Source organism: Scyliorhinus torazame, chromosome 1 (genome assembly GCF_047496885.1).
Source record: "Scyliorhinus torazame isolate Kashiwa2021f chromosome 1, sScyTor2.1, whole genome shotgun sequence".
NCBI lineage: Eukaryota > Metazoa > Chordata > Chondrichthyes > Carcharhiniformes > Scyliorhinidae > Scyliorhinus > Scyliorhinus torazame.
The window spans coordinates 406,810,756-406,838,646 of NC_092707.1; the positions used below are offsets into that span (position 1 = coordinate 406,810,756).

The window sequence follows — 27,891 nt, forward strand, 5'->3', positions numbered from 1 at the left end:
CAGCTGTCACTGATTGTCATAAAAAAACAACCTGATTCATTGAGACATTTTAGGGAATGAAATATGTCCTCAGGTGATTCAGACCCTGGACCCACAAGTGCTTAACTCTCACTGCCCTCTGCAGTGGTGGCAAATCACACAGTTCAAGGGCAATTAGGATGGGCAACAAATGTCAAGGATCGATTCAGCACTCTCTGTACTTCATAATCAAGTTTGTTTATTGAAGTGTAGATGCCAAGTATTACATACATTTGATTGTCATAATAAGCAAATTACAGCAAAATTGCACCTTGCACAAGGTTAGTCCTGGGGTCACATGATCATTACCGCATCTGCCATCACAGACCCTTCTTATTCTGAGCTTTGTCCCCTTTTGACTTTAAGATTTAGATACAATTATTCCCAGCAGTATTGCCTCATTAATGGATAGATCTTAAAGCAGACCATCAAGTCTTTCTGTATCAAAAATGTAAGATATATATGAATTAATGAAGGCAGGAATTTAAGTTTTATATAAAGTCTGTGACACCAACGCACATATCCATATGACCCATAAAGATTATAGTTTTGCTCATCTTCTTTAAACTGAGACTTGATTAATATATGTTAAATTAAGCAAATTCTAACTGTTGGACAATGAACATGTAATCAATTATAACTGTCCACAAAATAATAACAAATACAAGGTCAATCTCAGAATATTAAAAGCTGGTGAATTAGAACGCTGAAAATTCAGCATGGTCACGGGAAGCAAAGCAGCCTTCTACTGTCAGCTTCAGGTTTGATTCTTCCTTTCCCGAAAGTTTTGAGATTAATTCTGTCGGTTCTATCAGCACCCAGCTCAGTCAGAGGTTCACCACACAGCAGCAGTGCTCGGAGAGGGAATGCACTCTCAATGGAGTCTGTGTGAGCTTTGCAGCTGCAAGGGAAAAACCTTCCATTGAAACAGATTACCAGGAGATGGAACAGTGATTATTTGTTTTAGATCCATGCTTAGAGAGAAAGCAAGTTGCATCTCTATTGAGGGGTGTGGAGAAGAATATGATGAAGCATGGAAATAATGTTGATGTAAATAATGCTACTCTTTGGCCTAACTCCAATCTCACAATGATGTAACAATTTTTATCTGGCCCACTATGTGTAAGTAGAAAATTCATGTACTGGCACAGATACATCCCATTGATCAGCAGTCATGTTCATCCCAATGTTTGGGCGAATGAAACTGCATTCCTTATTGTAAAGGGTGCAAAGTCTGTGTATGATGCTGAACCCACTAGCTAGTGTAAAATATCATCTGGCGATGAATGTAGGAATTGCAGGGGTGGGATTCTCCGGTACGCCAGCAGTGGGATCCTCCGTTCCGGCAGCCGACCAATGGGGCTTCCCATTGTGGCCATCCCACACCGTCACTAAACCCACGGGCATGGGTGCACTGCCAGCGAAGTGGAGGATCCCGCCGATGGAGAATCCCGCTCCAGATATATTATATTATATGTATTTGGTGCGGTAAAGGTTAAAAGCCTGGGTTAGTGTGTGTACGACTGCTGCTGTACTGTTGTTAAAAATCCTGGTTTGAAAGACAGCTGGGAGTTTTGGAGACAGACGTGCAGCACGGTAGCATGGTGGTTAGCACATTTGCTTCACAGCTCCAGGGTCCCAGGTTTGATTCCCGGCTTGGGTCACTGTCTGTGCGGAGTCTGCACGTTCTCCCCGTGTGTGCGTGGGTTTCCTCCGGGTGCTCCGGTTTCCTCCCACATTCCAAAGATGTGCAGGTTAGGTGGATTGGCCGTGATAAATTGCCCTTAGTGTTGGGTGGGGTTATGGGGATAGGGTGGAGGTGTGGGCTTGGGTAGGGTGCTCTTTCAAAGAGCCGGTGCAGACCCGATGGGCCGAATGGCCTCCTTCTGCACTGTAAAATCTATGATTCTAAAGCATCATAAAAGTTTGGGCTAATGGACTGTTATTTATATTCAGATGGTTCCCTGGAGAGAAGATAATTTAGAGAGATTGTTTTCAGCTTACCAAGATGTAGATAATGGGAGGAGTCAGGGGCTCAGGTAGTCAGGTGTTGAGGTTCAGTTGTAGTTTTTGGCTGGAAGGTGAGCTGAGAAGGTTTCGGGAGAAATACAGCCAGAGATTCTGCATTATTCTGAGAGGGGGTCAGGTATAAAATATTGGGGTTTCTGTCCAGTATCCTAGCAACTGTTGGGGTCTGGTCTGGGATTGTAATAATCTAAACAACGTTACTGAGGCAAATTTGAGCAAGGAAAATGCAATTTACCAGGAAGCTCTGGGGAGCGATCAGTGTGTGGAATCGACTGCTAGACAAAGTGGTGGAATTGGATCCTTAGAATATGTAAGAAAACCTGATGGCACCTCAGTATTTTTGGAAGGATGAACTGAATAACTTGAACCATCCCTTGCTTACTTTGAGATCTTGCTATCCTGTAAACTCCTGACCCATTCACAAGTAGATATTTACCCACTCCTTTCTAACTCCCGAACAGGCGCCGGAATGTGGCGACTAGGGGCTTTTCACAGTCACTTCATACTTGTGACAATAAAAGGTTATTATTATAAAGCAGCATCAATGTAAACTCTGTATCTCACATCAGGGGCGTCATTCTCCGACCCCCCGCCGGGTCGGAGAATGGCCGTTGGCCGCCGTGAATCCCGCCCCCGCCGAAGTCTCCGGTACCGGAGATTGGGCGGGGGCGGGAATCGGGCCGCGCTGGTTGGCGGGACCCCCCGCTCAATTCTCCGGCCCGGATGGGCCGAAGTCCCGCCCAGAAATTGCCTGTCCCGCCGGCGTAAATTAAACCTGGTATTTACCGGCGGGACCAGGCGGACTGGGCGGGCTCCGGGGTCCTGGGGGGGGCGCGGGGTGATCTGACCCCAGGGGGTGCCCCCACGGTGGCCGGGACCGGGGCCCACCGATCCGCGGGCGGGCCTGTGCCGTGGGGGCACTCTTTCCCTTCCGCCTCCGCCACGGCCTCCACCATGGCAGAGGCGGAAGAGACTCTCCCCACTGCGCATGCGCCGGGAAACTGTCGGCGCCCGCTGATGCTCCCGCGCATGCGCCGCATCTCCGCGCCAGCTGGCGGGGCAACAAACGCCATTTCCGCCAGCTGGCGGGGTGGAAATCCCTCCGGCGCCGGCCTAGCCCCTCAATGTTGGTGCTCGGCCCCCAAAGATGTGGAGCATTCCGCACCTTTGGGCCGGCGCGATGCCCGTCTGATTGGCGCCGTTTTTGGCGCCAGTCGGCGGACATCGCGCCGTTGGGAAAGAATTTCGCCCGAGGTTCCTGCTGGATTACAGTGATCTTTAGAAAGGGTGGGATGGGTTTGGGGATTGGAAGGGGTGGGGGGGGGGGGGGGGGGAAGAGAACACTTCTTAGGCATATTGATCCTCATTTTCTTCCGACATTTCCATAATTGCAGCTCGCGTGCTTCCTGCAATAATATCTTGAAGCTCTTTGGTTTCCTCTGGAGTGGCTGGTGGTAACAAGGCTCTCACACTGTCATTAATGCTGTCAATTCTCTGCTGTGCGTGCTTTTCATAATCCTCCTTGTTCTTTTTAACAAGATCCTCAATGGCTTTGGAAGCTGCACTACTGTCTGCTCCAAACTTCTCACGTTCAGCTACAAATTTAAGTCTGTCTCTGTTTGGATCGAGTCCCATCAGCTTCCCCAAACCATTGACACGATCCATCAGATGTTGGGTGGAGACCGCAACATAAGTTTCAGAAATCATGTGTACAAGACTTGCAATATTGGTGGCTTGAGAAACCTGTGTGTACAGCAGGTCTTGTAGGAACTTGTTGTGTGAATAGATGGAAGTTTCCAAAGCCTTTTCACCGTATTTAATGAAATCGTTAAGTGATTTCCCCAGGCAGCTCCCAATCAGGTTGGACATCATGGTGAAGAAGAGGACCATCTTACCCCATTGTTCTTTCACACGACCTAATGCATCCAATCCTTTTAGGAGCATCTTCACAGTTTTATCAAAATCAATTTCATGTATATCACACTTTCTCAGTGTTTCCAGTACCTCTTCAAGCTCTTTATTGTTCTTCTTCATGTTTTCAAAGCTTTTCTCATACATTTCCTGTGAAGCTCGAAGCTGTGCTGAGGATTGTTCCACCTTGAATCTGGCATTGCTTGTGGCCATTCCCAAACCACTCTCACCCTCTCCTGACTGCGCTTCAGCCATGTGTGGTGGAGTAGCAGTTACACCCATGGATCCAGTCAATGCCTTGCTGTGAGAAGCAAATTGAATTGATTTGGTCTGAACCTTTTTGATCTCTGCAGCTAGATTTTCCATTGTTTTTGCATCAACTTGCTGCGGTTTTGCCAACATTTCCAGTTCCTCACATATTTCAATTCCTGCTTTGCAGATCTCAAGGGCAGCATCCTTGTCCTCGCAATCTACTCCATTTTCAGCTTCTTGCTGCAGTCTCTTCAAATTCCCTTCACAAAGTTTTATCATTGAACTGCTGTCCTTCTCTTTTCTTAGTTTCTTCATGTCAATGTTGCCATCCTTGTCCAGGAAGGACAGAAGCATTGAAGTAAAACATTGCAGCAAATCTGATTTAAATATGATGTTGTTGAGGGATCCTCCAACATTCTTGGATTTCGAATCTTTACCAATAGTGCTCAGACCTTTTGCAATAGAGCTAAGCATTGCTGTGCAAATTCCTCCAGAGATAAAAGATTTGACTCCACTGCCGAGTGATTCTACAATCCCCATTCCGACTGCATTCCAGCCAACTGGCACGGATTCCATTGAAGCTTTATAATCTTCCTGTGCTTTGTTCATCTGGTCTTCCATTTTTTTGTGATACTTTTCAACTTCTGCTTTCGCCTCTTTTGCTGCTTTTTCCTTCATTTCAGTAATTTCTTTTGTGATTTTTATTTGATGGAGTTCTTCCTCATATACTCCTTTCGAACTTGTGCACGCCTCCAGTAATTCATTGATCAGACGGATGACCAAGTCGAACTTCTTCTCCACACCTTCTGCCAGTTTCAGGCATTTATCTGCAGACGATTTGATGTTTTCCAATGGGATTGGGAGGAATTCTTTTGTGATTTCAGGATCATCCTGCATGATAAACTTCACGGCATCTTTCATGTCACCTGGAACTGTCAAACTGTGAAGCCGGATTTGATCCATATTCTTGTGAGCTTCCTGAAAAGCCTCCCAGCCCTGATTGCTTACTTGAACCAAAGAGGCACGGAAAGATTTGGGATATTTAATGTACTCAAACCCCTTTTCAGGTGCATTCTTGTCTATTTCAAAGTCCTCGCCGGCAGAAATGAAAATAATTTCCCCTAAAATGGCTACAGAAAGTGGGCCAGGCATCAAGAACTGTTCCCAGTTACTGTACGGCTTTAAGAGTAATTCAGTGTCCTTCCTATCATCAGAGGCTTTAGTGATGGCCTTGAAGGCATTCTGAACAGGATTTACAGCTCGAGATCCCTTGCCTTCCATGATGATCAACCTTTCTCCTGCAAAGGAAAATAGTTGTATTAAACAAACATATTCTTTGTCCACTTAACGTTAAAGAGGTAAATTGTGTGAGACCCTACAATGCTAGCTTCATCTCAGATACAGTCAGTGCAAGGCGGTAAACCGTGACTTACTGATGCATGCCAGATGAGTAACAGACACTCCCATCCAGGTGGGGTCCTAATAACTTTGGTACTTAATGAATTTGGCCTTAATAGTTGTTTTTTCTTGAATGAAGTGAACGCAATCATTGAAGAAAGATGTGAAAAAGGGGTATTTACAGCCAAACCAAGACTTTTTCTGCCTCTTTAAACATTAATCTCACAACTAGCAACCTATGGCATTTCCCATTGAGGCTGGTCTTGGTTTTCATATTTATTCTATAGGATTCTTTCTTGAACAGGAGGCCAATCAGCCCCTTTAACCTGTTCCTGCATTAAATAAGAACATGCTTGACTTTTATGTTAATTGTATCTGCATACCTTGCCTCTAAAACCATAAGAACCTAAAAATTAGGAGCTGGAATAAGCCATTCGGCCCCTCTTGTTACCCTTCCATTCATTAAGATGATAGCTTATCTGATGGTCTTAACCCCACTTTGTCTGTCTCTCTACAACCCTTGACTTCCTTGTCAATTAAAAATCTATTTCAGCCTTAAATAAATTCAATATCCACTGGTCTTTGGAGAATAGGATTCTATTCCTATTCCTGCGAGAGGAAACATACTCCCAGCATCTACCCTGTGAAGCTCCCTCAGAATCCTGGGCGTCATTCTCCGCCGGCGGGAGTCTCCGTTTTGCCGGCGCCCGGGGGTTTCCCGACGGCGTGGGGCTGCCCCACAGTGGGAAACCCCATTGACCGGCCGGTGTTACGGAGACTCCCGCCGGCCGGTCGGGGCAGAAATGTGGCGGGAGGGGTAGGAGAATTTCGCCCCATATGTTTCGATAAGACCACCTCTTATTCTCCGAAATTCCAATGACTGTAGGCCCAAACTGTATGACCTTTCCTCATCGGACAAATCTTTCACCCAGTGAACCTTCTCTGAACTGCTTCAATGCAAATATATCCCTCCTGAATGAAGAAGATCAAAACTGCACACAGTGCTCGAGGCGTGTTCTCGCCAATGCGTTGCACAGTTCCAGCAGTACTTCCCTACTTTTAGACTCCAGCCCCCTTGTGATACAATGATGGAGAAAAGGCTTGATGTCATACATGGAAATATTGGACTTGAAAAGGACCTGACTTGGGTATTTTTTATAATGGACACAAGACACCCAAGAGGGCTGATGAATGCTCCATTAGTCACTGACAGGGGATCTCCGTGGGACAATGGGACACCTTCCTGTTCTCCCAGACAATTTAAGGAACCTTCAAAAATTACCCAAAAGATTACCATCTATAGTAAAGTCAAAGGGACATAATTTCCTTTGGAATACCCAATTTATTTTTTCCAATTGAGGGGCAATTTAGCATGGGCAATCCACCAGCTAACGTGCACATCTTTGGGTTGTGGGCGTGAGACCGACGCAAATACGGGGAGAATGTACAAACTCCACATGGACAGTGACCCAGGGCCGGGATCGAACCTGGGACCTCGGCGCCGTGAGGCTGCAGTGCTAACCACTGCGCCACCGTGCTGCCCTCCTGATAAAGGGAGATAACGACTATCTCATTGCAATGTCCCTGGCTATAATGGCCAAGACAGATAAATCCATACCAGCCCCCCTTGGAACACACATCTGGGAGTTAAAAGCCTGTTTGCTGGCCTGTCTGCTGCCTGCCATGGGCCATTCTGTGATTCTGACTCTCTTTCTCTGTCTGCCTGTCGGTTGGTCTGTGTGTTTTTGCTGAGGAACAGGAGCTGTAAGTTACACAGACTGAAGGTAATGCAGAGCAGGGCGGGGCTTACAAAGGATTGCAGCTGGAAAAAGAACTGAAATCTCTCTATCGAACTGCCAGACCTGAATCATAGAATCAACCATTCATCAGCAGAAGCCAACCATACAGAAGTCCATTAGTCTATCCCCTATCCCCATAATCCCACCCCTATCCCCATAATCCCACCTAAAGCTTTTGCAGATCTTTGGACTGTGGGAGGAAACCGGAGCACCCGGAGGAAACCCACGCAGACACGGAGAGAACGTGCAGACTCCACACAGACAGTAACTCAAGGCCGGAATTGAACCCAAGTCCCGAGAACTCTGAGGCAGCAGTGCTAACCACTGTGCCACTGCGCTGCTCTATAACTTTTGATTTATATTTATTTCTCATCTTTTCAATTTTTTTTTACATTACTCATATTAAACTAACTTTTAACAATTCCTTCCTCATATGAAAACAATTAATTAACTAACTAACTACCTCCCCCTATTAGCTGCTGACTGGAGGTTAATTCCTTAAAGTGAGATAGGAATGGATGCCATCTTTTATGAAACACCTCATCATGCCCTCTTAAACTAAATATAACCTTCTCTTGGCTTAGAAACTTCATTCAATCTCCCAGCCATATTGAGGCACAGGGTGGAGAAACTGACCTCAGCCCAGTAGGATCTGCCTCCTCAGCACCCGGGAGGCAAACGTAAGACATCTGTCCCCTGGTCCTGTCTGGAGCGCCCACAAGTCCGACACCCCGAACATGGCTCCCAGGGACTGAGTTCTAGTTCCAACTGTAACACTGCCAACACGGTGCGAAAGCAGGTCTTCCAGAATTTCCTCAGTTTCAGGCACGAGCCAAACAGGCCTGATTGGCCTGGTCCCTGCTGCATCTGTCACAAATGGCCTCAACACCTTCAAACATGCGACTCATTCTCGACCTTGTCATAATATACACCAGTATATCATGGTGCAGACACACACTGATGGACACACAGTGGGACCAATCAACACACACAACACCGCAGCCAATCACCAGTGAGAGCACACGCACTATAAAGACAGGGGATATCAGAGTTCCCTATCATTCGAGTAGCAGCTAACTAAGAGCTGCTACTAGAGTTGAGTTGGCATGAGCCGGTAAGCAGCTAATCTCAACAATGCCTACGATGTGGAAGACTTGGCCACTATGCTGCCTGCTGTCGAGCAGCTCAGCCTTCCATTTCATATCGCTTCAGCCAGCCTCGCAGGAATGTTCGGGCAATTCAACCCACGGTCACCAAGTCCGATTCCGACCTCCCACACAGCAGTGACACCGAGGACCCGAAGGCGCTTTTTGAGTCGGTGTCGTAACGAAAAACAGGCTGTCCCCGAAGCAAAGACACCAGCCGCTGTCGGTATACAGCATCGATCCAGGCGATGAGTGGTGTGTCACCCTGACGGTCAACCGGTCCCAAATACGATTCCGCCTGGACACTGGTGCCTCCGCCAATCTCATGGCGTGGTCTGCTTTCCAAAGCCTCCGTGTCAAACCAACCATTCTCCCATCGGCTTTCCAGCTGTTGGACGCCAATGGCAACATCATTCCTGTTACCGGCTCGTGCCAACTCAAAGTGACGCACAAGTCACGGAAAGCCATCCTTCCTTTCGAGATCGTGGGCTCCTCGAAGGACTCTCTGCTTGGCGCACAGGCGTGCAAATTGCAAAACCTCGTTCAAAGAGTTCACTCTCTCTCTCCTGATAACACGTCTGCCTTCCAGGATGCTGACTTCAGGGCGCAACTCAACGCCATCATCGACCAGCACTGCAACGTCTTCGAAGGCATGGGCACGCTCCCATGCACTTACAAGATCCTACTCAAACAGACGCCACGCCTGTGGTGCATGCACCTCGCAGAGTCCCAGCACCCCTCAAGGACCGCCTCAAGCAGCAGCTGCAGGACCTCCAAGACCAAGGGGTGATCTCCAGAGTTACGGAACCAACCAACTGGGTCAGTTCCATGGTGTGCGTAAAGAAGCCTTCCGGCGAGCTCAGAATCTGCATTGATGCAAAGGATCTGAATTGCAACATAATGAGGGAGCATTACCCAATCCCCAAGCGCGAAGAGATCACATGCGAGATGGCTCGGGCCAAGTTTTTCACCGAACTTGACGCCTCGAAAGGATTCTGGCAAATTCAACTAGACAGATCCAGCAGGAAACTGTGTACCTTTAACACCCCTTTTGACAGATATTGTTACAACAGGATGCCGTTTGGGATCATATCGGCGTCAGAAGTATTCCACAGGATCATGGAACAACATGATGGAAGGCATTGAAGGTGTTCGCGTCTATGTTGACGACATAATCATTTGGTCCACCACCCCGCAGGAGCATATCAGTCACCTCCAGCGTGTGTTCAAACGCATACGGGAGCAGGGCCTACGCCTCAACAGAGCCAAATGTTCCTTCGGCCAGACGGAACTCAAATTCCTAGGGGACCACATTTCCCAATTGGGTGTGTGGCCGGATGCGGACACGGTGGCTGCCATCACAGCCATGAAAACGACAGAAGACAAGAAGGCGGTCCTCCGATTTCTGGACATGGTCAACTTCCTAGGGAAGTTCATCCCTAACCTCGCCTCTCATACCACAGCTCTCAGGAACCTGGTCAGGAAGACGACAGACTTCCAAAGGCTTCCTGCCCACGAGAGCGAATGGACAGAACTTAAAACCAAACTTACCACAGCCCCGATATTGGCCTTTTTTGATCCAGCGAAAGAGACAAAAATTTCGACGGATGCCAGCCAATCTGGCATTGGGGCAGTGCTCCTGCAACGCGATAAGGCCTCATCATGGGCCCCCGTTGCATATGCATCACGCGCCATGACCCCCACGGAACAGATAGAAAAGGAGTGCCTGGGCCTGTTGACCGGTGTTGTCAAATTTCATGATTATGTGTACGGCCTTCCCCAATTCACCGTCGAGACCGACCATCGCCCACTGGTCAATATAATACAAAAAGACTTGAACGACATGACGCCTCGCCTCCAGCGCATTCTGCTCAAACTCCGGCGATATGACTTTCAGCTCGTATACACTCTGGGCAAAGACCTGATCACAGCCGACGCTCTGTCCAGGGCAGTCAACACCCCGTGTGACCCAGCGAGATTCGTCTGCCAGGTTGACGCCCATGTGGCCTTCGTGGCCTCCAATCTACCGGCTACGGATGAACGCCTCGTCCAAATTCACTGCGAGTCTGCGGCTGACCCCTTGCTACAGCCGCCGACGGGCCCGAGAGGCAGTGTACTGGCCCGGCATCAATGACGACATCGCCAACACAGTGCTCAACTGCCCCACCTGTCAGCGCTTCCAGCCGGCCCAACCACGTGAGACCCTACAGCCCCATGAGTTGGTCACGTCCCCTTGGCCCAAGGTCGGCCTCGATCTGTTCCACGTGCTGGGCAGGGACTGTGTTCTGATTGTAGACTATTTTTCAAACTATCCGGAGGTGGTACGTTTGCACAACATCACATCGTCTGCAGTCATCCGTGCCTGTAAGGACACCTTTGCTTGTCACGGCATCCCACTCACTGTGATGTCGGACAATGGCCCCTGCTTCGCAAGCCAGGATTGGTCCAACTTTGCCAGGAGTTACAACTTTGTGCATGTGACATCCAGTCCCCTGTACCCCCAATCCAATGACAAAGTGGAAAAGGGCGTCCACATAGTCAAACGGCTCCTCTGCAAGGCTGCCGATGCGGGATCCAACTTCTACCTTGCCCTGCTGGCCTATCGCTCGGCCCCACTGTCCACTGGCCTGTCGCCAGCCCAGCTGCTCATGGGTCGCACCCTGAGGACGACGGTGCCGTCCATTCACGTCCCAGACCTCGACCACGTTCTGGTCCTTCAACGAATGCAACTTGCAACTGTCTCGTGCACAGCACAAGGCGACTCATGACGCTCGTGCAGCTGATCTCCGTGCTCTGGCTCCAGATGACAACGTCCGCATCCATCTTCCGGATGGTGGCTGGTCTGCAACCGCTGTGGTTCTTTGGTAGGTGGCCCCCCGCTCGTTCCTGGTTCGTCTACCGGATGGTTCCATTCTGTGCCGTAATCGGTGTGCCCTTCGTCTCGTTCCACGCTCGCTACATGATCCTCCGCCAGTGCCACGCCCTCCTGTTGTCCCTGACCTGGACTATGCAGAGATCCTGGTCACTCTGCATCCTCCTCACTCTGACGCAGTCCAGCCCGCTCCTCAGCCGGCGGCTCCTGACCCACCCTTGAGGCGGTCAACCAGAATTCGTCGCCCACCTCAGAGACTTAATTTGTGAACTTTGCACTAATGGACTCTCTGGTCTGTTCTGTTCTTCTGTTTAATCGTTCAAGTGGTTTGTATATAGTGTTCATCTCGTTATTTGTGTGGCACACTGTTTTTTTCTGCACCAGGCACCTTCCCATGTAAATAGCTTAGTTTTATGTACATAGTCCTGTAAATATTTCGCACACACGTAGTCAGGAACATTCACCACACACTATTTATTGCACGTAGGCACATTTTTTTATACAAAAGGGGGGATGTCATAATATACACCAGTATATCATGTGCAGCCACACACTGTTGGACACACAGTGGGACCAATCAACATACACAACACCGCAGCCAATCACCAGTGAGAGCACGATAAAGACAGGGGACATCAGAGTTCCCACTCATTCGAGTAGCAGCTAGCTAGGAGCACAGAGCTCACAGCCTGCAACACAGACATTCACCATGTGCTGAGTGCATCAACTGGTTAGGACAAGGCAAAGGTCTTTAGTTGAAGCTGGTGTCGTATTTACCCACAGTTCAGGTATGTTTAAATAGTTAACCTATTAATAAAATAGTGTTGCACTACTTCAAGTGTTGGTGACCTGTATGTGATCCAGAACACCCAACATATCAGACCTCACCAAATGTGTTCTGTGAACTACCTTCAATCGTATTCGTGCCAACCTCACGCACAAGCTCGATGCATTTGTCCTCCGTAATATTTTGCACCAAAGCCCTTCTTCCAAAGTCTCCTTCAATTCTCCTCCCATTTGGCCTTTACCCTATCCAGTCATTCTTTTTTTTAAATTTAGAGTGTCCAATTCATTTTTTTTTCCAATTAAGAGGCAATTTAGTGTGGCCAATCCACCTACCCTGCATATCTTTTTGGGTTGTGGGGGCAAAACCCACACAAACACGGGGAGAATGGGCAAACTCCACACGGACAGTGACCCAGAGCTGGGATCGAACCTGGGACCTCGGCGCCGTGAGGCAACAGGGCTAACCCACTGTGTCACGGTGCTGCCCCCATCTATCCAGTGATTCTGCTTCCATAATTTTTCTATAAATAGCCGAGGTATTTCCCCCTTCTATCCCCAACACCTACTCCAGCAAAGAAAAAGAGGATAACATTGGAAAGATAGGGAAGGTCTCCTTTACGAAAGACTGTATCTGTGTATATCTAAAGGCCACCCTCCTTGGGAGCACATATTTCCTCTTCAATTCTTCAAATGTTGCCTTCAAGAAACAAGTCTTTCAATGCGATTGTGCCTTTTTCCACCCAGTCTTGACACCCAGCATCTATTCTTACGAGTTTAGACAAATTGGCATCGGTATCAACCCCGCCCCAAATTTCTAAGAAGTAGGAGCAGGCCGGGCGGCCTTTGAATCTGTTTTGAATCAGCCATTCAGTAAGATTATGACTGATTTGATTATGGCCATGAGTCTAGTTTCCTGCCTGCCCCCATAACCCTTGACTCTCTTTTCGATCAAACTCAAACCTTGTATATATTCAATGACTCAGCCTCCACTGCCCTCTGTGGAAGAGAATTCCGCAGATTAACGACCCTCCGACAGAAGAATTTCCTCCCCATCTCTGTCTTGAGTGGGAGCTTCTGTATTTTTAAACTGTGTCCCCTAGTTCGAGATTCCCCTACGAAGGGAAACAGCCCCTTGGTATCCAACCTATCAAATCTTAGAATTTACAGCACAGAAAGAGGCCAATCGGCCCATCGTGTCTGTACTGGCCCCTGGAAAGAGCATCCTACTTAAGACCGCACCTCCATCTCATCTCTGTAACCCAATAATCACATGAACCTTTTTGGACACTAAGCACAATTTAGCGTGGCCAATCCACCTAACCCGCACATCTTTGGACTGTGGGAGGAAACCGGAGCACCCGGAGGAAACCCACGCACACACGGGGAGAAGGTGCAGACTCTGCACAGACAGTGACCCAAGCCGGGAATCGAACCTTTTACCCTGGAGCTGTGAAACAACAGCGCTATCCACTGTGCTACCGTCCCACCCTATACTCAGAATCTTATCTTTAATTCTTTTCAACTCCAGTGGGTTATAGGTTTCAACCTTTCCTCACAAGACAACCCCTTCCGCCCAGGAATCGGGCTAGTGAACCCTCTCTGAACTGCTTCTGATGCAAGTGTGTCCCTCCTTAAGGTGACCAAAACTGTACACGGTACCCCCAGGTGTGGTCTCACCAATGTCCTCTACCATTGTAGCAACTCTTTCTGACTTTAAAACTCCATTCCCCTTGCAACAGAGGCCAACATTCCAATTGTCTTCCTAATTATGCTGAACCTGCATGCTGACTATTGGAGATTCATGTACAAGGGCATCCAGAGAATGGTGTGAGCAGGGTTATTCGACCATGTAATCATCACATATGAACCCATTCTTGGCTCAAGTGAGCACTATCCAGAAGAGTTCACCAAGATCAATCTGTGTGCCCTTCTGGATGAATAAAGCAGGGAAGAGAGGTTGCGAGAGACTGATGTGTTATATATGTTGGATTAACATGGACTGCAACTTGATGCAGTATCACTTGAAAACAGGCTTCCAACGCTGTAGATGGTTCAACACTGCTTTATTGAACTTACCGAGTAATATACACAGTTCACTGTGGGTCGACACTCTATTAATCTAGGCTTGCTAACCTTGGTCTGGCCTGCTCAGACTTGCTCTGTGCCATGTGCCGTAGGTTCTGACTGTACATTGCATCCTGACTGTTGCTACAGCTATCACCAGTACGAAGAGGCTGAGCTTTCTTGCCTCATGTGTTTTCTACTGGTAATGTACCCTGTAGTGTCCTGCCTGGTGATTGGTTGTTCTGTATTCTGTGTGGTGATTGGTTCCTGTGTGTGTCCATCACTGCCTGTCTGTATCTCATTATGAACATGAGTGCATATTATGACAGAGACTCCCCACCCCACAAAGTTAACACTTGTTTTTTTTTTCTGAGGTGAGGCAGCAGCGACTTGTCTCTCCGTCTGTCAGCGATGGTATGAAGCTTTGATGGGAAAGCTGCCCTCTCTCAGCCTGTTCCCATGACATCTTGGTGATCGGTTACATGGGTCAGGCAGTACTCGGGCATCTTCACTAACTGGGGGATGTGGCCTGTGACTGTATCGCATCCTAACCCATCCCCTACCTGAGAATTGAGGTTACCGTGTCCCATCAAGATAGGTGAGTTAGGGTGACAGCTGTAGCAGGGCTAGTGACCTTCCATCTCTTTGAAAGACCATTGGGGAGTGGAGGGGGGAAGCAACCTTTCTCCTGTGATATTCAAATCTTTCTACTGTGGCACCTCGAATCACAATGCTCCAGAGCTGAGGCCATATTCTCAAAAGTGGCAGCATTTTCCTTCGACAGTCCAGTGGTACAAGGAATTTGTACTCAATAATGTCGTGTAGTTTGGATTTATACTGGTCAATGCAGATAGGGTCACTTTACTTCTCATTGTAACAAGGGTGACTGGAGTTCTTAAATGGGGTGTCTAGCTTGTAGTAATGACAGGATAATTGTACCTTCATAAAAATGAAGTGACTGACTCACACTGTCTGTGTATGGTATTTCACAATGTATGGACTGACTGCCCCAGATTAGAAACAAGGTAACTGTACTTCATACAATGCACATCTTACACCATGTTAAAGTCCAACAGGTTTGTTTCGAATTATTAGCTTTCGGAGAGCAGCTTTGATTTGATTTGATTTGATTTATTATTGTGACATGTATTAGTATACAGTGAAAAGTATTGTTTCTTGCATGCTGTACAAACAACGCATACCGTACATAGGGAAGGGAGGAGAGACTGCAGAATATAATGTTACAGTTATAGCAAGGTGTAGAGAAAAGATCAACTTAATATGAGGTAGGTCCATTCAAAAGTCTGATGGCAGTAGGGAAGAAGCTGTTCTTGAGTTGGTTGGTACGTGACCTAAACCTTTGGTATCTTTTTCCTGACGGAAGAAGGTGGAAGAGAGTATGTCCGGGGTATGTGGGGTCCTTAATTATGCTGGCTGCCTTTCCGAGGCAGCGGGAATTATAGATAGAGTCAATGGATGGGAGGCTGGTTTGCGTGATGGACTGGGCGACATTCACAACCTTTTGTAGTGGTCTTGGGCAGAGCAGGCTCCATACCAAGCTGTGATACAGCCAGAAAGAATGCTTTCTATGGTGCATCTGTAGAAGTTGGTGAGGGTCGTAGCTGACATGCCAAATTTCCTTAGTCTTCTGAGAAAGTAGAGTCGTTGATGGGCTTTCTTAACTATAGTGTCGGCATGGGGGGACCAAGACAGGCTGTTGGTGATCTGTACACCTAAAAACTTGAAGCTCTCGACCCTTTCTACTTCATTCCCATTGATGTAGACAGGGGCATGTTCTCCACTACGCTTCCTGAAGTCGATGACAATCTCCTTCATTTTGTTGACATTGAGGAAGAGATTATTGTCGTCGCACCAGTTCACCAGATTCTCTACCTCATTCCTATACTCTGTCTCGTCATTGTTTGAAATCTGACCCACTACGGTGGTGTCATCAGCAAATTTGAAAATCGAGTTGGAGGGGAATTTAGCCACACAGTCATAGGTGTTTAAGGAGTGTAGTAGGGGGCTGAGGACACAGCCTTGTGGGGCACCGGTGTTGAGGATGATCGTGGAGGAGATGTTGTTGCCTATCTTTACTGATTGTGGCCTGTGGGTTAGAAAGTTCAGGATCCAGTCGCAGAGGGAGGAGCCGAGGCCAAGGTCACAGAGTTTGGAGATGGGTTTCGTAGGAATGAAGGTGTTGAAGGCTGAGGTGTAGACGATAAATAGGAGTCTGACATAGGTGTCTTTGTTAGGTGTTCCAGGGTAGAGTGCAGGGCCATGGAGGTGGCGTCTGCTGTGGACCTGTTCCAGCGGTAGGCGAACTGTAGTGGATCAAGGCAATCCGGGAGGCTGGAGTTGATTCGTGCCATGACTAACCTTTCGAAGCACTTCATGATGATGGATGTCAGAGCCACTGGACGATAGTCATTAAGGAACGCTGCTTGACTTTTTTTTGGTACAGGGATGATGGTCGCCTTCTTGAAGGAGATAGGGACCTCAGATTGTTGTAAAGAAAGGTTGAAGATGTCCGCGAATACCCCCGCCAGATGATCCGCGCAAGACCTGAGTGCCCGTCACTCAGCATTCAGATTAATACCCCTGTCCCAAATGTGAAGAGCAGCATTCGGATAGGAAAGATGGCAATGCAGGCAATGCAGCGCCTAATGAACCCAGAGGAATTTACGGTCGCAGCGACCAGCAGCAGTAGAGTGGGACAATGTCCCATTTGGGAGGAAGAGATCAGGAAATATCTCAAAGGGAAAGGATGGCCCCTTTGGAATGAATTCTGTGACAACGAGGATTCAAGCCCCGGGAGTATAGGACATACTTGGTGGGAGAACCTGAGCGAGATCCACAAAAAGAGCTTAGGGAAAGCTCGCAAGCCGATGGCAATCGTGTCCTGCTTGGCACAATTGCGAGGCACAGAGGAGGTCGTTAGGACGCTCCGGAAAGAAGTTGAGGGCATACATCGAATGAGTAAGGTCGATGTAAGCGAGGTAGAAAAGGAGAATTTCGAATTGAGAAGGAAGTTGGCAGCAAACGATGGAGAGGTGGAGGATGCCAAAAGGGCTCACCAGTCTTGTCTGGCGCACTTAAGCAGCTTCCAGTCTCAATACGAAAAGGCCTATCAGGACACGCAACGTGCAGCCCTGGTACGTGAAGAAACAGAAAAGCAGGTAGAAGTGTTACAGAGACAGTGTAGCGATCTAAAGGCAGCATTAAGAGCACTCCACGCTGCCACCACAGAACAAAGACAAAGCACATTAGACCACGCAAAGTGCCGGAAGCAGATTGCAGAGCTGCAATCGCTGCTTTCAGTTCAGAAAGGTTTCCAGGAAAACTTTGGGGAAAAATTAGATCAGGAAGACGGCCCTGATTGGGAAGAATTGAATGAAACAGCGCAGATATATGTTCAGGGAACATGTGCACAAGGAAAGCCACAAAAGAGAAAAGCGCCCCAACCCCCCACACAGCAGATAGTTCAGGCTCCAATGGACCCAGTCACCACCCACCGCACAGCCACATCGGAAGATGTGGAATTTCTATACTCCACCCCCTTAACAGTGACCCAATTATGGGACGCGTACGATAAAATCACACCATGCCTCCCCACCTCAGACCCCCACCATTTCTTTGCCACAGTCAAGCATCAGGCGACCATGTCCGGCCTGGATGAGCGAGAGCATGGAAAGCTCACAGTTTTGAGTCTAGACCCTTCGGTCGTAGCAGCCCTTCCCGACCCACAGAATGTAGGAGGAGGCACCCTTGCAGAAATGCATACCGCGATCCTGGATGCGATCGGGTATAACCGGGGTGACCCCGTAGATGGCCTCAATAAGTGTAGGCAGAAGAAGTCTGAGCACCCCACAGCGTTTGCTGGACGCCTGTGGAACCACTTTGCAGCAGTCTTTGGCAACTTAGACCATGCCCATTTGTCCCCAGACAACATGGACAAATGGACCCGCACCCTTATCTCCCATGCCACAGAAACAGGACAGAAAGCCTGCGCGAGTTATGATCCCTCAGAGGAGGCCCATAACGAGAAGTGGGTAGTGAAAAGATTGTCCCGCGCTTGGGAGCAATCTATACAAAGTAAAGCTGCAGTCAAGAATCCCGAGGAAAAGCAGGCCGGCGCAGATATGCAGGCAGTAAAGACAACACACCACGACCCCGCATGGGTGAATGAGGGAAAGAACAGCCCCCCACCCAACTCACAGGAGTGTTACAACTGCGGAGAGTTGGGACACTTCGCAAGAGAGTGCAATGCCCCTAAAAAGTCACAGAGAGCCCAGCAGACTGGCACTCTGAGTAAGAAAAAGACAGAGCCCATTCATAGCATTAGCGCCCGTTCAGATCAGACGGACTTGACCGGAACGGACTGACGGTGTACGGGCTCCCCCAGTTGGGTCTGCGACACCCTTTGGGATAGGTCCAGACGACCGGTAGTTGCAACGAAAATTCGGGGACAGCCCATCGAGTTTCTCTGGGACACAGGAGGGTCCCGCACCATAATAAATTCCTCCACCCTGTTTCAAAAAGACACGTGGCCCACTACAGCCACCATCACCCTCAGCGGCTTTACAGGCCACTCACAGCAGGGACACATCACAGCCCCTGTACCCATTCAAATCGGCAACGTCACCACCAAGCACCCCGTAGTTTTAGTTGACCTGCCCCACACAGCAGAACACATTCTGGGAATCGGTTTCATGAATTCCCATAATCTTTCATTTGATCCAGTCAACCAGTGTGTCTGGAAGATGGCAAAATCCGCAAGAGCCCCTGCAACGCTCAACATAGGAGAGTACGCGAACAAAATTAGCGCAGTAGGCGAATTTTGGTTCAACCTGACCACGCTTAGTACGTCAAGCAGGTTAGGGCAGTTCTGCAAAAGAACAGGGCAGCATTCGCGACCCACAAGCACGACTGTGGACGGATGACTGGCTCCGTACAAATAACAGGACCTGACCCTAGACCCCAAAAACAGTATGGATTTCCCCAAGAGGCAGAGGGAGAAATCGCCAAGGTAATAGAAAGCTTATTAGAACAGGGCGTACTTAGATCAGTAGCCTCCACTAATAATGCCCCAATTTGGCCAGTGAGAAAGCCCGATGGATCATGGCGACTGACCATCGATTACCGGGAACTCAACAAAATCACCCCCGAAGCAGCCCCCACCGTAGCCACAAGTCCCGAGACCATGCTCAAGCAGGGACGCAACTCACAATACTTTACGGGTTTGGATGTCAGTAATGGATTCTGGTCCATTCCATTGGCAAAGGCGTGCCAGTACAAATTTGCCTTCACCTTTAAAGCACAGCAGTACACGTGGACATGCCTGCCACAAGGCTTCCACAACTCCCCCTCCATTTTCCACTGACAGCTGGCAAATGGTTTAGCCAAATTTTCTCGCCCCGAATGTCTGGTTCAGTACGTAGACGACCTACTACTGCAGACAGACACCAAGGAAGAGCACATCGAGCTTCTGTCCGAACTCCTGGAACTATTACACTCAATCGGTTGTAAAGTTAACCCCAAAAAGGCCCAGGTTTTGGAAGAAAAGGTGATATATTTGGGAACAATTATCACACATGGTAAACGCGAGATCGAGCATAAAAGGATTGACTCGATTGCTAAATTGCCCCTCTCAGACCTCCTAAAGAAAGGAGCCCCCTGCGAATGGCTTCCACACCATCCCAATGCTGTGGACGCTTTAAAACAGGCACTCATAGCCGCCCCCGCACTACAAGTTCCAGACCCGCTTTCCCCTTACGCTATAGAGGTAGCGACCACAGACCGCACCCTTTCAGCCGTGCTCCTCCAGGAACGGCACGACCAGTTAAGGCCCGTAGCTTATGCCTCCAGACTTTTAGATGCTGTGGAGCAGGGATTTTCAGCCTGTGAGAGGCACCTACTCTCAGTATTTTGGGCAGTCCAGTATTTTTCGTACATTACCGGACTGAACCCCATCACAATTCTCACCGAACACACCCCCACCCAACCTTTAATGGACGGACGACTCAAGGATGGTAAAGTAAGCCAGATTAGAGCAGCGAGATAGACCCTTCTCTTGCAGGGACGGGACATCACTGTTAAACGGACAAAGACGCACACCTATTTAGCCAACAACTTACAGTACCCCGGAACCCCCCATGAATGTGGGATTACCTCTCCACACGACAACACAGGCCCCTTTATCGCTAAAACACCCCCCAGAAAGATAGTTAGTTCAACCCCGAGCCCCCAGCACACGGACACATGTGAGCCCATAAAGATCTATGTGGATGGATCTTCCACAGTCTTGGATGGGAAACCCTACTCGCCACATTCCCGTACCAGCCTCCCCGAACAGGCGCCGGAATGTGGCGACGAGGGGCTTTTCACAGTAACTTCATTTGAAGCCTACTTGTGACAATAAGCGATTTTCATTTTCATAGCAGGTTGCGGAATCTATGTCGAGGATGCGCAGGAATGCGCCCTTGAGGAAATATTGTTAAAACTGCCAGGCCACTTAGGCCACAGGCAGCAGAGCTCGCGGCCATCGCATATATAGTGGAACACCCAGATTCCTTCCCCAGCCCAGCAGACATATACTCGGACAGCCTCTATGTCTGAAACAGCCTCTCGGAATTCCTGCCCCTGTGGAAAGCAAGAGGATTTGTTTCCGCAGACGGAAAACCCCTCCCCTCAGCCTCATTGCTCCGTCACATTTTAGAGCGAGCCCAGAACAGGACTTTTGGGATAATCAAAGTCCACAGTCACCACCGTTCCTCCCCCCCTGGAAATGTAAAAGCCGACGCACTGGCAAAAGCAGGTTCCAGGCATGGATACCTTTGGACACCCCCCGAAAGCGCACCAGTGAATGCAGTTCAGGTCTCACAGACAAAGATCGAGGATCTCGTAGATGCCCAGAGGCAGGACACCAATCTCAGGGAGATTGTAAAGGGAAAATATCCAGCTCCCCATGAGAGATTCAAAAATGCTCTGACCACACATGACGGTGTGGTGTTAAAAGACACCCTTTATGTGGTTCCTGAACAGGACAGGAATCAACTGATTTGCTTGTTCCATGACGGTCATGGACATCAGGGAATCAATCCCACTACAGCCCATCTCAGGCAGCTTGGTTGGTGGCCGAATTTAAAGGATGATGTAAATCATTACATCGAGGATTGTCTTATCTGCGCCCAGAGTAATCCGGACAGATATGCCAAAAAGGCTCAACTCAGCCACACCCGACCCGTTAATGGCCCCTGGACTAACTTCCAGATCGATTTTATAGGACCATTGCCCCCTTGCAGGAATGGCTATAAATATGTACTTGTGGTAATTGACACATTTACGAAATGGGTGGAAGCATTCCCAGCCCGCACAAACACTGCAAAAACCACAGCCAAGGTTTTGACCCACCACATCTTTACAAGATGGGGACTCCCCCGCAGCATTGAATCCGACCAAGGCTCCCATTTTACGGGACGTGTCATGCAGAACGTCCTCACGATATTTGGCATCACCCAAAAATTCCACATAGTATACCACCCACAGTCGAGTGGTATCGTGGAGCGCATGAATCGGACCCTAAAAACCACCCTCAGAAAAATGATCCAGCAGAACAACACCACTTGGGACTCAGTCCTCCCTTTTGCGCTGATGTTTATATGTAACACAATTTCTACTTCCACAGGTTACACCCCACACACCCTCATGACCGGACGCCCCATGAAAGGCACAGAATTTTTGTTAGGTTTGGACTTGACCAGCCCCGAGGTGACGGCCCTCACACACGAGATAGCAGTACAGCAATTAGTTGAAAATGTTAAAACGGCTCAGCTAGCAGTCGCAGTAAAATTGGGCACCAGAAAGAAACAGAGCAAGGCTTGTTTCGACAAGACAGTGCATGCAACTGAGTACAGTATAGGACAGCAAGTTATGCTCTCTGTATATAACCCCAGCACATTCCTGTCACCAAAATACTCGGGTCCATCCTCCATTGCAGATAAAGTAAGCCCTTTTGTGTATAAAATAAAGTACCCCAACGGTAAGGCTGCCTGGTTCCACATAAACCAGCTGAAGGCATATGGAACACAGTCGAACCACGCACACCACGTCATGCTCGACGCAGCACACCACACCCCACCCACAGCCAACGTAACCCTACCAACCCCCACCACATCCAGCCCAGCCACGGACTCGACCTCGACTCCACCCCCGAAATATACACTCCGCCCTGGAACGCCCACAGACTGCAGCAGCAGAGACAGCGACTGTGACTCAGACGATAGCCACAGCAAGCCTCCCTACTATCCCCATGCAACAGGACCCACGCCCAGCGATTCCGACAACGATCCAAGAGATCCCTTCATGATCACTTTCCTAAATAAACCCCACCACCGAACACTAACCTACACTGACGACCCCGATTTTGTGCCCACACAGCTAGACACCAATTACTGGCACCGAGATAACTCGTTCAGACTCGTCCGCAACGACGAGAGCGACCCCACCTCACACCATGCAGCCCTTTCAGCCCTGATACACTCAACAGTTTGGCACCCGGGAGAAGATGACGACCTTGGGTCTGACTCCCAAACTGCCAACCCCTTTGCGACCCTGTTCGCAACCGAGAACTGAGGTGTCCAGATGATGTTTTTAAGGAACCGCTTGGGAGAAGTGTTGTCCTTTCTGATGGAACCTGCAGAATGTTTTATGTTGTTTGTAAGTTTGTAAAATGTTGTATGTCCGACAGGAGAATTTTTTCTCACTGCCCCACGCCTATTTGGCCGAAACCTCTGAGGACTTGCCGACAGATTGGCAGACACTAGTTGGCAGACACTAGTTCAGCAGAAACCTCTGAGAGCTTGTCTGCAGAGACTGGTTAAGGAACCAGATGCCCGTTCGTAACTGCCCTTCTGGTTCGAAGGTAGAACCACTACGGCAGCCCCACCACGATGACTACATTTCTTGCCCGTTCTTGTCGGTTGCTCAGCCAGTGGAGAAACGGCTTGGGACCCGCCCTGCCTGGGAACCCCCCCTCTGGTCAACTACGCTCGGGTAGGAGAGACACGGCATTGGTCGCCGTCTTACCCGGGGACTCCATCCAAATCGTACCCGACGCGGCCCATACGCTCCTCATTTTGGCACTTTTCATTCAAAGAGTTTTGTTTTGTTTCAGGTAACCTTTAGGTTGCCAACCACATACTATTTCCATCCTGAAACATTTGGATGGTAAATTGCACAGTCTGCGAGACGGCTCGCACTGGTTCATTATTGGGAAGTGTGTCTTGTCCTAAAATTCGATTTTTGAAAAAAAAATGAGGGAGTCACACATAGTGACCAATTATAAAGGGAGTAATTGGCACTGCAGGACAGACACACTGTCGTACGAGATATTGAACAAAGGTAGTTACAGACACTATGCTTGTTTCCACAGAACTCCAGAAGCTCCAGGACCGTAGAAGAGAAGAAAGAAAAGGAAAGAGAAGAGCCATGAGGACTTCCTTCATATGGATCAGCATCATTTTTATGGACATTTGGTTGCGCGAGAACGCGAACCCCATGACTTCAAGCCCCCCAGCCGTTAATGTTTCACTTCCCCGCAGTACCCAGAGCCCAGTCACCAGCGACACCACATCATCTTGGTGTGCCAGGTTTATAACCTGGTACTCTCTGTCCTATGTAATAGAAACATTGCTGGTATTAGCGATACTCTGCTGCATAGTGCAGACTATGCGTCTACAGAAATGGAGAAGGAGAGCCTACCGCGCTCGAACCCCGGTATTTAGGATCAGATCCCCTATTTTCAGATACAACCAGACCCCCGACCCCCGCGATCTATAATAAAGTGCATTCACTTGCATTTATTGTAAATAAAGAAATGTAAAGAACTGTTCATGAGCAAATTGTACGATCCTGAACTTGACTGCCTAGCCAGGAAAACTGTATATAAAATGCTATGATTTTGTTTGTATGTTATAGGATGATGAAATGTTTAAGTGAGTGTAGTGTATTAAGAATAGTTAGAGGTTCCCAGTTTATTGTTTTGTAATGCATGTCCCTGTTTGACGTAGCGCCCTTAGAATTGTTAGTTAGCTACATGACAGAATGTAGGGAAAAATCCCACAAAGGGTTAACAGCAGCTGCAAAAGAAGGTTTTGAAATGCAGATAGCCTTTATCAAACAGGCGTTAAGAAAACAGCTTGTGACTATTCAAGCTGTAAAACTGATGCATGTCTTTTAAGTCACAGCAGATTGAACTTTTAGTTACGTGGAAAAAATCAATATTTCACACCTTCTTTGAAGCTAATTATTTTATTAATCAGCTAAAAATGAATTGCCAGGATCTTCAGTTGAATTGGGTGACAAATGTTTAGGTGTGAAATTCTGCTGACACCAGGTGAATATGGGAAGCTGGAGACAACGTGTCCACGAGAACACAGGTTAACCCCAAATCAGAGTCAGAGTTCTGACAAGCTAAGGGCACATTTGGTAATAAAGCAACTTTAGAAGTGACAGGAACCAGATGTAACACCCCTCTAGGATCAAAGCACCGTTGCACATCACAAGGGAAACAATGTAATCAGAGTTCGATGAACAGTCATGCTCAACATGAATACATAGTTGTGTTAGAAATAATTCAGATTAAAGATACCTTGTACAATGAAGAGTAAAATAAAGTTACTTTACGAGAAAGTCATACAAACTTAATAACTGCTATAAGGGAATATAAACCCTAAATTGGTGATAGCCAGCAGAGTCAGCTCTCATAGCTGCCCTCGGTCATGGGAAGAATAGACCACAGAAACCGAGCAGAACAGTGAATCCATCTGAGGAAGACCAAAAGTTAAAGAAGAGAGATTGTCAAGGTAGACCTGAAGGTCTTTTCAACCAACCAGGAGAATCCAGAAGCAAGCTCATTTTACTTTTCTGTAAAGACAGTGATTGCATCTTTTAAAAGAAAAAATATAATAATAAAATAACTTAACGTTTTAACCTGAAACAGTGGTTATTACAAAGTCTACTTTACTTACTTAGCAATGCAGGATGATTCACAAGGAAGTCACTGGCAGGACAAATTATGTTTAGAATGTTAAATACATGGTAGAAGGAGCTTTAGGGAATAAAGATGTTCGACCAGAAGTTAGATTAGGAGAATTGCTTGCAGTATCAGGAAATGAGAATCTGATGGCAGGGAAAGATTTAATAAAATTAGATGCAGGAAATATTAGGATATTAAAACCAATTGATAACACAGAGGAAGTTTGGTGAAGCTACCAACTAAAACCACAGGCAAAGTAATCAGTGACGCTGTAAAAGGTAAAGACACAATTGTTCAGAATTTGGGTAAACATACAGATGAATTAGAGAAGCATGGTGCCTGGATCAAAAGAACTTGTATCACATTTAAAACACATGACCCAATTGGGTAATAATAGAGGGATCAAGATACTCCATAGGCAACCCATCAGCAGAAAATGAAGAAACGTAATCAGTAAGGAATTGAGAATATGGGATGATAGATCAAGGGCTGTTATTAATGGACCTCGGTTTAAAATGATTCATTGTGAACATCAGGAAACAACATGTCAAGGATGTAGTGCATTTCGTAGCCCAATTGTTTGGACAGGGAGTAGTCATATGAAACCTAGGAGAATGGCAGATAGAGTATTCAGGCGATTTAAAGCTACATTTGGAACGGGAACAATGGGGAAATGCTGCGGCTCGCAGGGAAATTTGGGTAATTCAGTTTTGCCACTATTGTTGTGTACAATATCAGGCAACACTAATGATTAAAGTTCGTGCCACAGGATAGATCATATCCCAAAACCAATTGGACAGGGGGAAAAGGAATGTTGCATGAAATTAATGATTGACCCGGGATATGGATTTGGAAAAAATATGAACCAAAATATACCCCGAGACAGGGAAGGGGGTTCTGTGGACAGGTTGAAAACGCCGGACGTTGGACAGGATTTAGAGGGAAAGGAATGTTTAGTTATGAGTGTCGGGATTACTGCACTCACTAGTATAATGTGATGATGCAGAGTGGGAAGACAGTGAATTAAAACCCGTTAGCAGCATTGATAGGACAGATGATAAAGTTAAAATGTCATGTTCGGAACTTACCTTTCATAAAAATCCGGTCAAATAAAAAATAAAGAAATTGAAGTAAAAGCAGTAGCAGTACCCGAAATGTATCAGGGTAAGGGGCGAGATTCTCCGACCCCACGCCGGGTCGGACAATCGCCAGGGGCTGGCGTGAATCCCGCCCCCGCCCCATGGCGGAGGCGGAAGAGACTCCCTCCACTGCGCATGCGCGGGAATGCCGTCAGTGGCCGCTAACGCTCCCGCGCCGCCCGGAGATGTCATTTCCGCGCCAGCTGGCGGGGCACCAAAGGCCTTTTCCGCCAGCTGGCGGGGCGGAAATTCGTCCAGCGCGGGCCTAGCCCCTTAAGGTTGGGGCTCAGCCCCCAAAGATGCGGAGCATTCCGCACCTTTGGGGTGGCGCGATGCCCGACTGATTTGCGCCATTTTGGGCGCCAGTCGGCGGACATCGCGCCGTCTCTGGAGAATTTCGCCCCAGATCTCTCAGACTGGCCATTCCAACTTTTTTAAACCAGTCTCTCAGTTCTGCAGCTCAGTCTGGGTAACACTGACAACATCAAGGTCATTGGTGGCGGTAATAATAATAATCTTTATTATTGTCACAAGTAGGATTACATTAACACTGCAATGATGTTACTGTGCAAAGCCCGAGTCACCACACTCTAGCGCCTGTTCGGGTACACAGAGGGAGAATTCAGAATGTCCAACTGACCAAACAGCATGACTTTCGGGACTTGTGGGAGGAAACTGGAGCACCCGGAGGAAACCCACACAGACACGGGGAGAACATGCAGACTCCGCACAGACAGTGACCCAAGCCGGGAATCAAACCCGGTTCCCTGGCGCTGTGAAGCAGCAGTGCTAACCACTATGCTACCCACAAAGTGAGCCTGAAATGACACTTAAAGACCTCATTGAGCCTGTGGGCAGGGAGGCTGCTGCCAGTGTCCCAGTGCCAGAGTGAATGGGAGGGTGATGGGAAGGTGGTACATCTCCAGCCAGCCAGCGCCACCCCCCCCCCCCCCCCCCCCCCCCGCCCACCCGCCTCACTGCACAGTGTTGTCTCCAAACCCACCTACAGGTTTAGGGGGGGGTCCGGGGCTGGAAGAGGGGCCGGGGGCAGGGGGGGAATGAAGGGTGGTCCGGGGCTGGGAGAGGGGGGGGGTCCGGGGCTGGCAGAGGGGGGGGGGGGGGTTGGTGAAGGCATCAAATCCCACCCCGATGTTTCTCCCTGAGAGTGAACCTCACAAACTGCATTGTCCACATTCCTCAATCTGACTGTGAATAAAAGTCACTCTGTCCCTCACAGCGACACAACCTCACACAGGCAGCAGCAACTGCTCAATGCCACCTTTTGCTCTTTAACTCTTTCTATTCTCTCTCGGTGTGTGAAGTACTCACCTCTGCGCTGTTCAGGAGCTGTCCTGTCCTGTCCTGTCCCAGTTGCTGTGAAGCTGTATCAGTTCTCGTTACTGTATTTATAATGAAATGTAACCAATCACAGCAATAGCTG

General features: G+C 48.3%; 2 protein-coding genes across 3 annotated transcripts in view; both read right to left on the minus strand.

The window, feature by feature from the left end:
* The window catches only part of LOC140428178 (uncharacterized), a 59,751-nt gene extending 34,302 nt beyond the window's left edge, over positions 1–25,449 (minus strand). For both annotated transcript variants that reach the window (XM_072514353.1, XM_072514345.1), the window contains exon 1: positions 25,304–25,449. The gene's annotated coding sequence lies outside the window, so the exon portion shown is untranslated. The remainder of the gene's footprint in view (positions 1–25,303) is intronic.
* LOC140428173 (uncharacterized) lies at positions 198–27,891 on the minus strand. Its single transcript, XM_072514331.1, has 2 exons — positions 27,780–27,891; positions 198–5,507 (listed from the first exon to the last, which is right to left on the minus strand). Exon 2 carries the CDS (start codon positions 5,488–5,490, stop codon positions 3,394–3,396), a length of 2,097 nt encoding a protein of 698 aa, XP_072370432.1. The 5' UTR covers positions 5,491–5,507; positions 27,780–27,891; the 3' UTR covers positions 198–3,393.